Source organism: Brachyistius frenatus, unplaced genomic scaffold, assembly GCF_029030835.1.
Source record: "Brachyistius frenatus isolate BFR_SWC_R1_liver_20210118 unplaced genomic scaffold, ASM2903083v1 Contig_29, whole genome shotgun sequence".
Classification (NCBI taxonomy): Eukaryota; Metazoa; Chordata; class Actinopteri; family Embiotocidae; genus Brachyistius; species Brachyistius frenatus.
Window position 1 is genome coordinate 1,198,164 of NW_027210628.1, and position 12,663 is coordinate 1,210,826.

A 12,663-nucleotide genomic window follows, 5' to 3' on the forward strand; every position below is an offset into this window, starting at 1 on the left:
TACAGGGTCCGTTTACTTCACCCCGAGGCCTGAATGTGCCGTTCCAATTTTATATTTCTACAGGCTCATTTTGAAAATGCCTTCCGTAAGCACAAGAATATTGGTGTCCACCTTAAACACAGAAAATCCTTGATGTTGTCATCTAGCTTATGTATTTACAAACTAATTTAATTCTGGCAAAATGAAATGTAACTGTATTCTTGATAGTGATTTCACCGAGTGCAGAAAAGACAATTCATCTCCTTTTAATGGTCCTTTGAACAGATTTGTAAATACTCCTTTTTGTTTAAGTCAAAGACAGGCAACATGATTAAAATAAAATATAAACAGTGCAATAAATTAAACATTGATTTATTTTGTACAGTTTATACTACATATTTACCAGAACGCTTCTCTATCTATTAAAATCCAGATTTGTTAGGGAACTCTTTGGGCGAGTTTCCCCAGGCACAGATCAGGCTGCTCTGTACAGACCGACATCAAGGTTTAAGTCCTAGGCTGCACTGTACATGTTAAGCACGGTCCTATATATATACTACAGGCTGAAGCCTCAACCTAACCTGTATAGTGTAGAAATCAAGTCTTGTAGTCAACACACTTCGAAGGAGGTTTCTCTGCTAAAATACGTCTTTTCCAGAGCAGGACTTGTCTGTTTGAGGCTCCAGCAGGTGAGTGCGACCTCTGACCTGTGGATCATCAGTCCAGATATGTCCTGTGTTCACATTTTAAACTCAACATATCATAACAACACAACAGCACATGATATAAATATACATCTCATTTAGAGGGAGCAACAAATAGTCTAAAGTTTGGGAATGTTTAAAGATGTAGATAGTGAACGCCGGGAATGAGAAACAATTCCAGCTTTTATAATTACTTTGTTGGCAAAAATGAATGTCATTTGACATCATGGAAACACTAAAATAAGAATAATCAGGCAGCTCTAAGACAAAACTCTCTCACATATCTCTCATTATCACTGTTACCATGATCATGCATGTAGAAATTACTATAACTCTGAAGCACAGAAGATACCATGAGGCTTGTTTCTACGGACAAAAACAAAAGTGACGGGAATAATGTGGCAGTTAACAGAGAGACAAACCATGATTCCTCTTTTGTTAAAGCATCCATGTTGCATCACATGTATAAAGGGCATTAAAATTCTCACCACTTTCGCCATCACATAACAGAAGGCAAAACATCCTGAAGAGGACACATCCCCGGCTCTATGTACAGGAAGAAAAATGGCTTTCGTCACCTCTCTGACAGAACAGCGACAGCAGTCATCCAGCACAGAAACGAGGCGAGTGAACATCCTTTTGGTTTCGCATAGCAACAACACCCAGGTTGTCTGTCCTACAGATGGTTCGTCTACTGGCTGAAGCCTTTACCGTCCATGAACAGAGCAGATGCAGGCCTCAGGGGTTGTGTGAGATCTGTACCGCTCTGGTCTTTGTGATGTTTTGGACATGTTGTTATTATATTGGTTGATCTGTAGGGTTAAGTGTCACTTCTAGTCGTTGTGGTTCTCACAAGCCTTCATTCTGCATCCCCGATGAACATCCTTTCAGAAGATTTCAGAGGACAACAGATTACAAATTCAATGGTCCCGTTTCCTTCGACAAAACATCTCTAATTGTGTAATCTGTTCACGATCTTCAGCATCTTTTTCACACCCAGGGCTGACATGACTCTGCACTGTTCTCCAGTTGAAAGTACACTATCACTGTTTTCACATTATGGCAGAAAAACAACTCGCCCATCATGAGAACTTCAGCTCACTTCAGCTCACTTCAAGGTCTGGATCTTGATTCACTGTATTGGCTATCTATTGATTAGTAACTGTTCATTGCCTGTGAATCTTGTGGATACTCTTGCTGTAAACAGGAAGTGTTGGGGATGGCTGGTTTCCAGGTATAAACTGGCAAAATCTTTCTGAATTTAACCTCTGTTTCATTTCTACTGTTACAACTATCCACAGTAAAGACAAACAGCGACCTTCTCAAATGACCTCAACATAAAATGAAAGTACATTCATCTCATTACATGTTTACATGCTACCTGTATGTTCACTTACACAAAATGCACTGAAATCCATTTCTTCGGTTGATTTGGACTCCTCGGATTTGACCATATTTTGTTCAAATAACAATCTAAACACTAACTTGTGTGGGAAGGCTTGGCAACACGTGGGTTTGCCGCAGTGAGCTACTTATGGCAGAGTCAGGCTCTGCTGTTCTCTCCATTTGGCAAATTTTCTCTATTGAGAGCGCACACACACGTAAACACACATTCATGTCCACACATGTGGTCTCCCTCCAGCTACGACAAACACACACAAGGTCACGTGCAGACAGACACCAGTCTCCAGATAAACAGCAATGGTGCACAGTCCTGCCTGTAATGCTACTGGTGCTGAGAACATCTGGTTCTCAAAGCCACCTTGTGGTGTCACGTGAGCAGCTCTGACGTGCCCAGTTGCTCCGTGCATCTTCTTCATTGTCTTCTCTGATTTTTAGCAGCGGTCGTCCTCGTCTGTGTCACTTAGCAGCTCGCTGGCGCCGGCCGGACTCGCCTGGCCCAAGTGCTTGCGGAAATGCCCATTAGGAACCTGCCAGGAATGTCTGAGCTGAGGGGCGGAGCTTATGGCGTTGGCCCGTCCCAGGCTGGTGGCCATGGCAGACTCAAAGGTCAGGGTCTCCTTCTCACCGGCTTCACCGCCACTGAGGTCCTCGTGGAAAGGGAGGTAGGGCTCCGATATGTAGCGGTGAGGAGATGGGTGGCTTGGGCCTGAAACCTGACCTCCAGATGACCCCTGACCCGCAGACAAGGAATGCAGTTCCTTGTCAGCCCTCCACGAGGTCTCTGTGGAGCCACTGGGGCCGTCCTGAGGCTGGGTCTGTTCCTCAGAGGAGGCTGCTGGTGTAGGGGAGGTGGTGTGGGCTTGACAGATGAGAGGAGAGTAGGAGATGTAAGGCCGCGGGCGAGAAGGTGTCTGGGGCAACTGACGCCGATTACGAGGAGTCCCCGACTCTGAGGCTGAGTGTGCAGGGCTGCCTGATGCGTTCACCTAAAAAAAAATTCAAACACAATAGTGAATAAAGTTCTGTTATGTACTCTTTCTGCTGCAGGACTGCTGGTTTTATTAAGGTTGTTCACTATATTAATTTCAAATCATGATACAAACATTGGGTCACAAAGCCTGAAACTGGTCCATTAGAGTGTAATCTACCCTGCTGTGCTCCCACCTGTTTCTGTAAGGTATGTGTGCGTCCTTCACTTGGTGAGCGGGACCTTCTCCTCTCAAATGAAGGGTCCCAACTTCTCTCCTCAGAGTTGCAGCGGGATACGTCAGGGGACAGCAGGTGACGTCGTTCCTTCGATCGCCCTCTCTCGTGACTACTTGTTTCTTTGTGGTTGATTCTGGGGCCTAAAAGTCACATTTCAGTGAGTCAAAAAAATATCTCCTCATGCATATCCTGATGTAAAAAAACAAAATGACTACACCAGATTAGCTAATTTCAAACCCCTAATCAGTATTTTTTTCACTATGAAACATTCCGATACAATGATATAAGTGAAGGAGTTATATTCTTAATTCGTCTAACAAAACATCAGGTAGTTTCAGATGTGACTGACATTCAAATAAGCAGGAGCTGAATGTCACCTACATCTCAAATTATTAAGAAGCTCTGATCACCTCCTCTATATGTTCCCCTTTGTCTATCGGTAAAAAAGTTTCAGAAGGATATTTTTCATTCTGCCTCTTTGAAAATATTCTTGTTTCGTATCTAACAAATTGTGAATCAGACTACAGGAGTTGTTTCAGTGTTGTAAGTATGTGTTAAGTGACCTCTGTAGCTCCTCTGTCGGGGTCTGTACGTGCTGTCTGGACTGACTCTCTCCAGAGAGTGCTGTTCCTGCCACAGTCCGTTCACACACTGATCTCCGATGGTGGAGAAGGAGCGCTTCATCAGCTTACTGTCTGCCGACATCCCGGGCTACATACATGCAAAACAACCAGAAGATGCATCGCTGAAGTAACCGTGAGCGAATACCTAATCAGCACGCAAACTCTCTCTCTGGTGGCTGTAATGTCTGTTTTAAAATATGCACGCAAATACAAGTATACCTACTGTATGTTGTGTGGATTTCAAATGTATTGATTTTTTTTAGCACCTCCTAATACAAGATTTGTTAAGTACAGAATATAGATTTGAATAGAGGTTTTTTCTCTTTATTACCTGTGGATCAACAGCCAGTCTGGGCATGGAGGACGCTCTGATAGATGCTGTCCTCTGAGGTGATTTAAGAAGTGTCGGGTCGTGCATTGCCTGCTGCATCACTTGGTTATACTCCACTACGTCTGGCACCTACACAAAAATGACAGAGGGAAAGGATGAGTGTGACTTATTTATTTCATGCGTACCCAGTCTATGATAAAAAAAAAAAGTGATAGTGATGTGACATACCCTCATAAAAAGCAAGTAATTTATTTGATATTTTTTGTCTCTGCAGAAGGAAAACTAGCAATAACACAGCAAATCACAGTGTCATGCTACGATTGTGTAGAATTGGCAGCTGACATCTGTCCAAAAAAACAAACAAATCCACTTCTGTCTACTTTTATCGAGCAGAGGAACCAATGACATAATTAATTGCCAAATATTTAGAGATATCTTAAGTGTTTACCAGTGTGGGTAAATGATGGTGAGGGTGGTGCTGATGCGGATGGTGGTAGGGGTGGTAAGGTGGACGGTATTCATCGTCCTCCTCCTCCTCCTCCTCCTTTTCCTTCTCCTCCCTGGAGCGAGACAGCGGCTGCAGGAACATCTCTTGGGGAGAGATGGGGCTGAGAGCTACAAAACCTCCTCTTGTGCTGAGAGGACACAAAACAAACCATGAAGGGCAGCTGCAAAAGTCAACAGATATTTCTGGTCCTGCCATCATAAATAACCATGAGCTAGTACAAATAACTGTGAGGAGATTAAAAGTTGAATGTTTACAGAGCAGATCCAGCACTGTGCCCGAGGAATGACAGAGATTTGGCGTTGCATAGGATTTCTTGAGGAAGAGAGGAAGCGTCCATACGCTGGAACATTGGAGCATGTTTCTGTGGAGAGAGGAAGACAAAGGAAGATACAGGAAATTAAAATGGGATAGATATGCTGAGTGACAAGCTGTGTTACACAATGTATGTCACACACTATTTCATTCACTATAACCCTCATGTTATCGCAGACCTGCCACTCACACCTGCCCTGCATTCCCACCACTTTGAGCACCTGCTCTTATCTTTCTCTGCCTCATTGACCTGCATCCACTTCCCTCATTAGCCCTTCAGTATATACCTGTGATTCATGCTCATCCATTGCTTTCTCAGCGTTTCTTAGTTTGCCAGCCTGTTTTTCTGCCTCTGGCCAGTCCTCTGTTTTTTTTTTTTTTTTTTTTTTAACAATCTCAGGTTTGTCCTTCCTTGTTTGTACCTTGCATTGATTATTACCCAGAAAACTACACATTTCATTTAACTGTCTGTCTGTGTGCTGTGCTTTTGAGTCTATTATATCTGAGTTGTGACATCCTACATCTGGTTAATCATTCAAGTAAAATTTGAGAGGATACAGATTAAGTTAGTTCAGTTTAAATATATATGACAAGCCATTCAAAAATTAAATTACAACAAATCGACATCAGTGAATGCTAAGTGGTTTGTGGGAATATAATTATGTACATAATATTGACATAACACAAACACAACAATTAAAACAAAAACAAGAATTTACAAACTAAAAGAAAGAGATGTACCTGTTCCTCCAGCTGTTGTCGAAGCTTCTTGGCTTTGTTCTGCTTGTAGTAATCCATGATCATCATGGCGGCATAGATCTTCCCGATGGTCATGTCACTGGCTGTGAAGGAGAAAGAAGACCATCAGATCACAGATATTAACCTTCAACACTCCACTAATGGAATATTTATTTACTGGTAGAGAAATAAAATATATATTTAGTTTCTCTGATACTTGAATTATTGTACTGATAAATAAGAGATGTAAGGCTGATTTCACCTTTATGAATTGGAACTAGCAGGTCGAGAGCCTTCTGAGAGAGGTGGGGCCAGATAACACTGATCTCTTTCTGCAGATCCAAATCCATCTGATTTCTATCTTCACCTCCTGGAGATAAAACAAAAACACAACTTTTTGTAGTTTTAGTTGTACATCACAGTATATGCTCTGCTCGTCTGTAGGGTTTTGATATCATGTCTCACCTCTGGCTATCTTGATCTCAAGGGCGGTGCGGATGAGGGCCATGAGGGTGGACGTGAAGTGGACAGACATGTCATCATCCACAGGCATGTTCATTAGGACTAGTCTCTGATGGCAGCAGAGAAAGCATCAGTCAGTCATCAGCAGCACACCAGCCAACAATGACAACACACTGCAATAGTAGGAAACCCGGAGCAGTTATAAAAGACAATTTATGTAATTAATTAATCTTCTTGTTATCTCAACATAAATACAGTTTTAGTGGTACTCCAATTCCCCAAAGCTTGCTATGTAAGAATAACATTTCATTTAGCAAACAGAACTAATAATGTCAAACAAAAAGACTATTTTACACTGATCACAAAGGTCACTGACATACTCAATCATAAAACCAAATTAAACAGGTTTCAGTCCAAAAACTAGAACTTTATAACTGTGTTTGCTTCCCCACTCATCCATTTATCTGTCACCAAGATAATTACAGAAATAAATCCTGATTTCAAGGCAATAAGCTTGAAAACAATTATGGGTGACCACAAACTTAACAAGAACATTTCCATTTAAGCCATCATTTCCTGTGGCTCAGTTTCCAAATAGCTGTTACAGTACATCATTAAATTTACTTTGAAATGAAACCCCACTGATGGATACAGGAGGACTAAGAGGGCAAGCGTGTAATTATTTCCTGAAATATAGAAAATAGTTTTGACAACTGATTAGAAGATAGGATAGAATATATATATCTTTTTTTTATTCAAAAAATTTGGCAACCAATAATCTGACGTTAATCTTGCCCCCAACTGTCCTTCTGTAAATGGAGGCTATACAATGTATGCTTGTTTATTGAATAAAAAATATTTAATTACAATGAAGCATGCTTGCAGGCTCACTCACATACATATAAACAACACAATTACGTAGAGTACATACAGTGCGTCATATAAACACACTTATGAGGAGGCACATGCAGACAGGTAGATGTAAGAAACAAAGACATGAGTCAAGTATGAAAGACATGAGAACATCTGACAGCAGGTTTCTACATATGACAATATTTAGCATGTAGATGTTTAACAACTTTCTCGTTAACGTCTTCTATAATATACGTTATCTACTGCAGTAAAAATCGTCCTTCATCAGATATCAGCAAACATAATGACGTCCTAGTTCTCTGCCAAGATGCAAAGCAAACAGGCAAATCCTTAGCAGCGCTAATCATCTGCCAGTGGACAAATACTCAAACTTAAAACTGCTTCAACAAGCAATACTGCATCAGAGAATCAACACAAAAAGATGCTTGGCTTTTCCAATGTATGACACACAAAATGAGGCTTTACGGTGCTCATCTCTGTCAATTCAAATATGAAGGCAGTGCCTGACAGTCTGGTGTTTTGGTCTACCTTATATGCCAACTTGGAGGGGCATTTCTTGCCCAGGCCAAGAGGTGGCGACATGTTGGTCAACATCTCATACATGTCAGTGTAATGGATACGACCACTGGGGGTGCCAGGTAGCCATGAAGATGAGGATGAGGAAAAGGGGGGAAAAAAAGAGAAAGGAAGAGGGGAAGGACGGGAGAGGGATGATGTTGGAGGAGGAAGGATTGCCGAAGGATAGCGGAGGGGAGGAGCACATGAGGGGGCAAAGGGGTAAAAAAGAGAGGATGGAGGAGATAGAAAAGAAAGGATTATTCCCAGGCATCACACACAAGGAGAGAGTAAAATAGGAGAAATAAAACAGGTTGTATTCTTTCTATGCTTCCAGCATGGGGCATAGAAATCTAGGGAAGGAGAAAAACCTAAGATGAGAAAAGGAATGACAGCCTCACTGGATCTGGTGTAAACATTAAATACTTACATTGTGTGTTGCGCTGTATGTGTGTGTGAGGGGATTACTAACTACTTTAAACCAGATCCAGAAGGTAGAAAGAGACAGGATTCCCTCACATCCCTCCGCAACTGCATCAAAACCAAGCTACAAGTGCTTTATTTAAATTAAAAAGTTCAGGTTCATTCATGAATCTGGGTGAATGAGGGACGTCCTGTGGCTTAGTACCCTGAGACTGAAGTGTTGTCATTCTTTAACCCGAGTAACACACCCCTACAGGTCAAGCAGGGTGGTGAGAGTCGGTGTGAGGAAGGAAAGGAGGGAGGAGGAGGAGGAAGTCAGGGAGGATCCCACATAAAGGAGGCAGAGGGGAGGTTGGTTGACATGGGGGAACCAAACCTTGCATGCCACCCTGTGGGGGCAATTCTTTCCAAAGCCCAGGGGAGGGGAGATAGTGCGTACAACTTTGTACATCTCCTTATAGTGGATCCTACCACTAGAAAGAACATACACGTCTTTAGTTGTGTTAAGTTGACATGACACACTCAAACTGTAGTGCACAAAAAGTATGAATGAGGCTTTGTGCTCTTGGTTAAACATGGAAATCCAGCAGGTTTGTGACAATAATAAACTAGAGGTGAATACGTGTAAAAATTACCCATGAATGTTGACAGAAAATTCTTGATTACGATTTTAAATTATGGAATTAATACTGCAGTACAATATAATATTTCAACATGCTGGCTGGATGCTCACTTGCTCAACATTACTCTGAATTTGTAACTGTTGTTAGTCCTCGTTCAAGCTGGTTAAGATGCTGTTCACACTGCTTTATATCCAACATTCGATATTTGTTCCACCGAGTCAAAGTTTTTTTCAGGGTCATTCCAAATATTTCCCAAGTTGTTGAATATTTAAACCGTCAACCAGTGGGTCTTTAAACACTTAATTCTTGATTTACAAAACCCATTGCAGCAGCTAGAATAATAAAGTATTTATCTGATTTCATATTTATGACAGATATACCAACCACAATTAATAGAATACAATGGAGCCCTACAGCGATGTTTATATTATACAGTAGCAGCAACCATACTTTAAAGTCGTACTGTCTACTTTCCAACTTAAATATCCCTCTAGGCATGTTTGAAAAACTCAAGAAAAAAAATAACTTTTCTTTGAAAAATAGAAATTGTCAAAATGCTATCTACACTTCCCCGTTCATTTATAAATCCAAACTTTATATGCAAATATATCTCATGTCCAAAAGTTGAACAACTGGTCGTTCTCACTGTAGGTGCAGGGCAGCATTCATGTTTATAAATCACACTTATGTACATTGCATGTTAAGCCAGGATTGGCTTCAACTCATATGTTCAACTCAGATTTTAGGTGAGTGCAGAGAAACTTCCTTCTTCAGCAGAAGAATTAGAAAACAGTCTGCCCATGTTAAACTGAGATACTGTTCACTGTCTCATCAACAAGGTTCAGGACACTCATTGATATAAACTCTACAGCAGTTATAGACTCTACACATGCCATAAATGTGAAATCTAATCTCTTTATCTGTGAGCTCATCACATCTAAAACAAGGTGTGTTACATTAATGCGATTCTTAGTATACTATGTATCATTACTCTTTTACATTAAACATTGTTTATACTGCATACATCTGCACTAATACATATTTTGTATTTTATTGTGAAATTTGTGTTTTTTATTTTGGTATTATATTATAAAATATTTTGTGTTCGTTGTATTTTTCTCTCCTGTATAGCTACTTGTTTTTTGCTCTTTTCAGTCTGACTGTTTACAGCTCTACACCAACATAAATCCCTTGTATGTGAAAACTTCCTGGGCAGTAAATGCACTGCTTACTTTGATTCTGAAGTCATTATGCCCACGGAAGGTCAAATAAAACTGCGCTGTTCCCTTGACGTGAGCAAAACACTGTAGTCTCTCAGTCATTTGCATCACTACTCTGCCTCCTGCCTTTATGCTCTGACAAGTGTCAGTGAGAGAAATTCATGTGTTTTCATTGCCCTTGGAGAGTAAAGTGTTCACTATTATCACATCACTTTGAAAATCTCTGGGTGGCTAACATAGCCAAGGTCAGTGCTAATGCTTGTGCAGTAAGATAGTTTCTCTCCTTCGTTAGGTTACATTCAGACTGTATTATAACAGACTGAGCATTGAGTTAACTAAATTGTTTTGACTGTCTCTATTTTATTTCAACTTGACACTCATTTAAAACAACAACTTTTGTGTGTTTACAGGAGTTTTTCAGCTGAAATGTTGATATTCAGCAGAGTAAAGACTCAGAGACACTGACCAGGCGGCTCGATCATACTCCCCCCAGATTCGGACAAACTCGTCCAGGTGATGGGGACCCAGGATGGACGAGTCTCTTGTGAGATATTCAAAGTTATCCATGATCACCGCCACAAACAGGTTCAGCATCTGCATGGAGGTCAAGACACATAGAAAGTAGAAACTACATGTAAAGGTGGATGGTGCTTGAGTGGGAAAATATGGTTTCACAAAAGTTAGTGTTATTTTTGCTGCAACAACCCCAGTGGACTTATTCTTCATTTTACCAGGAAGGAGCTAAAAAAGATGAAGGAGACAAAGTAGAAATAGGCAAAGTCGGAGCCACAGCCCCCCTCCTGGTCAGAGGCCAGTACTGCGGGGTGAAGAGAGGTGTCCGTCTCACACTGCTGCCCCCCGAGACACGACAACATGATCTCCTGCCACGACTCCCCTGTGGCACTCCTGCATACACACATTATAAAACACCAGGAGGAGGAGTTGGTTAGGATTCACACTGTCCAGCTCACAGTTGATTCACAGTTAACGTCTGCCATCTGGAAGGTGCAATCAAAGCATCAAGCGAGACTCGCACCCCCCACTTTAGAAACAGCTTTTAGATACGCCGAATGTGACACCTGGCTGTGCAGTCTAATGCACACATTTACAGTACATCTGGCAACTTATTCAGGCATGTGTAATTTCATTTGTGCATTTCAGACTGCTATAATCCACAGTAATAAGAATTTGATCAGAAGAAATGTGTTATTCAGTGAACCAGATGGAGCAAATGAAGAGCACTTTAGATTGCTGCAGGAGCAGTTTAAGTGAAAGAAACAGAAGTAACCATTTTGAAGCACTGATGTTAAACCAACGGACAAAGTATTGACAATTCAAGCTCCAAAGACTGTGCTTACCTTGATAAAGTGTGCAGGTGCCAAAATGTCCTACCTGAACAGCAGCATCAGAGCACCAGAGAAGGTTTTGAAGTTGTTGTGCTGGTTAATGTGAGTCTCCTCGTTCAGCTTAATGTTCCCAAACACCTGATTTACACAGAATTACGCAAATATGCAAAAATAAAATCAAAAGGCAAACATTTTATGAAATGTATTTCACCATGAAACAAATACACTCAGACAACAAAGGGACACTGTGTAAAAATAGCTAATATAGCACTGATAAACACTGATACGTGTCTTTGCGACTTCTGACCTGCATGCCAATGATGGCATAGATGAAGAAGAGCATGGCGATGAGCAGGCAGACGTAGGGCAAAGCTTTGAAGGACTGAACGAAGGTCCACAGAAGGATACGGATGGTGTAACCTTGTCTTAGCAGTTTAATCAGACGAGCTGCTCGGAACAGCTTCAAGAAACTCATGTTGAACGTGTCAACAAACTGGCAGAGAGACACAGGAGAGGGGAGGGAAACTGTGAGTGGAGGTGTTGAGTGATGTCAGCTTCTCATAAAGTACTGATGTCAACCTAATTCTGTTCATACTTAATCATGGTTTTATTACCTGCAAGTCCACCACGATCTCAGTGATGCTGCCCAAGACGGTGATAAAGTCAAAAATGTTCCACGTGTCTCGAAAGTAGTTCTGTTGAAAGAGGAGAGATGCTCTGAATCATTTCTTAAGAGTCTTTGAATTCACATTCAGGCTGCGTTTTGCTCTTTTGTCTCACCAGAAAGCCAAAGGCCATGATCTTGAGGACACACTCGACAGAGAAGAGAACAGTGAACGCCGTGTTCAGGTGCTTCAGTACGGCCTCATACGCTGGCGGGGCAGAGTAATACTGAAAATACAGAGCAGGCAGGGGTTAAACTACAAAGTGATCTTTGTCATAAGTTAGATAGAAAAGTGGAATATTCCCTGACCGGTTCACTGCACATCAGCCTGCTCTCTGAAATCAGTGTGAACTTCAGCCATGCACCCTGCAGATCTACAGGTTGATGGAAGATTCCTCCAGACCCATAAATAGTGCCTCTGTCTATGCACCTCTCATCTGTCGCACTATAAAAGGAGTCATTCCTCTAGGGGCGGCAGCCACAGTTAATGAGGTCATGCTAAATAGCAGCGCCTGGACATTATAGATCAATATTTAATACCGGCTGAGTCACTCAGCGTCTGTCTGTCTGTCTGAACCACCGGTGCAGCCCAAGAGAAGGCCGGTTCAGGAAATAAATACTGCTGAGGGAAGCAGGGGAAAAAAGCATCAGCAGAAATACAAACATCACAGTGTGTTGTGAGTTTCTCTCGC

At 41.6% G+C, this 12,663-nt stretch overlaps 1 protein-coding gene across 1 annotated transcript in view; it reads right to left on the reverse strand.

Annotated features, from left to right (window-relative positions):
• Positions 1-229: 229 nt before the first annotated feature.
• The window catches only part of LOC138621195 (voltage-dependent R-type calcium channel subunit alpha-1E), a 101,480-nt gene continuing 89,046 nt past the window's right edge, over positions 230-12,663 (reverse strand). The window contains exons 33-48 of the mRNA XM_069699050.1: positions 12,088-12,198; positions 11,922-12,002; positions 11,615-11,800; positions 11,354-11,445; positions 10,693-10,867; positions 10,428-10,555; positions 7,669-7,765; positions 6,271-6,376; positions 6,068-6,175; positions 5,809-5,909; positions 5,010-5,116; positions 4,696-4,882; positions 4,248-4,376; positions 3,857-4,004; positions 3,252-3,433; positions 230-3,073 (exon numbers count right to left, since the gene is read on the reverse strand). Coding sequence (XP_069555151.1) covers positions 2,519-3,073; positions 3,252-3,433; positions 3,857-4,004; positions 4,248-4,376; positions 4,696-4,882; positions 5,010-5,116; positions 5,809-5,909; positions 6,068-6,175; positions 6,271-6,376; positions 7,669-7,765; positions 10,428-10,555; positions 10,693-10,867; positions 11,354-11,445; positions 11,615-11,800; positions 11,922-12,002; positions 12,088-12,198 — 2,493 coding nt within the window. The 3' untranslated portion in view covers positions 230-2,518. The remainder of the gene's footprint in view (positions 3,074-3,251; positions 3,434-3,856; positions 4,005-4,247; positions 4,377-4,695; positions 4,883-5,009; positions 5,117-5,808; positions 5,910-6,067; positions 6,176-6,270; positions 6,377-7,668; positions 7,766-10,427; positions 10,556-10,692; positions 10,868-11,353; positions 11,446-11,614; positions 11,801-11,921; positions 12,003-12,087; positions 12,199-12,663) is intronic.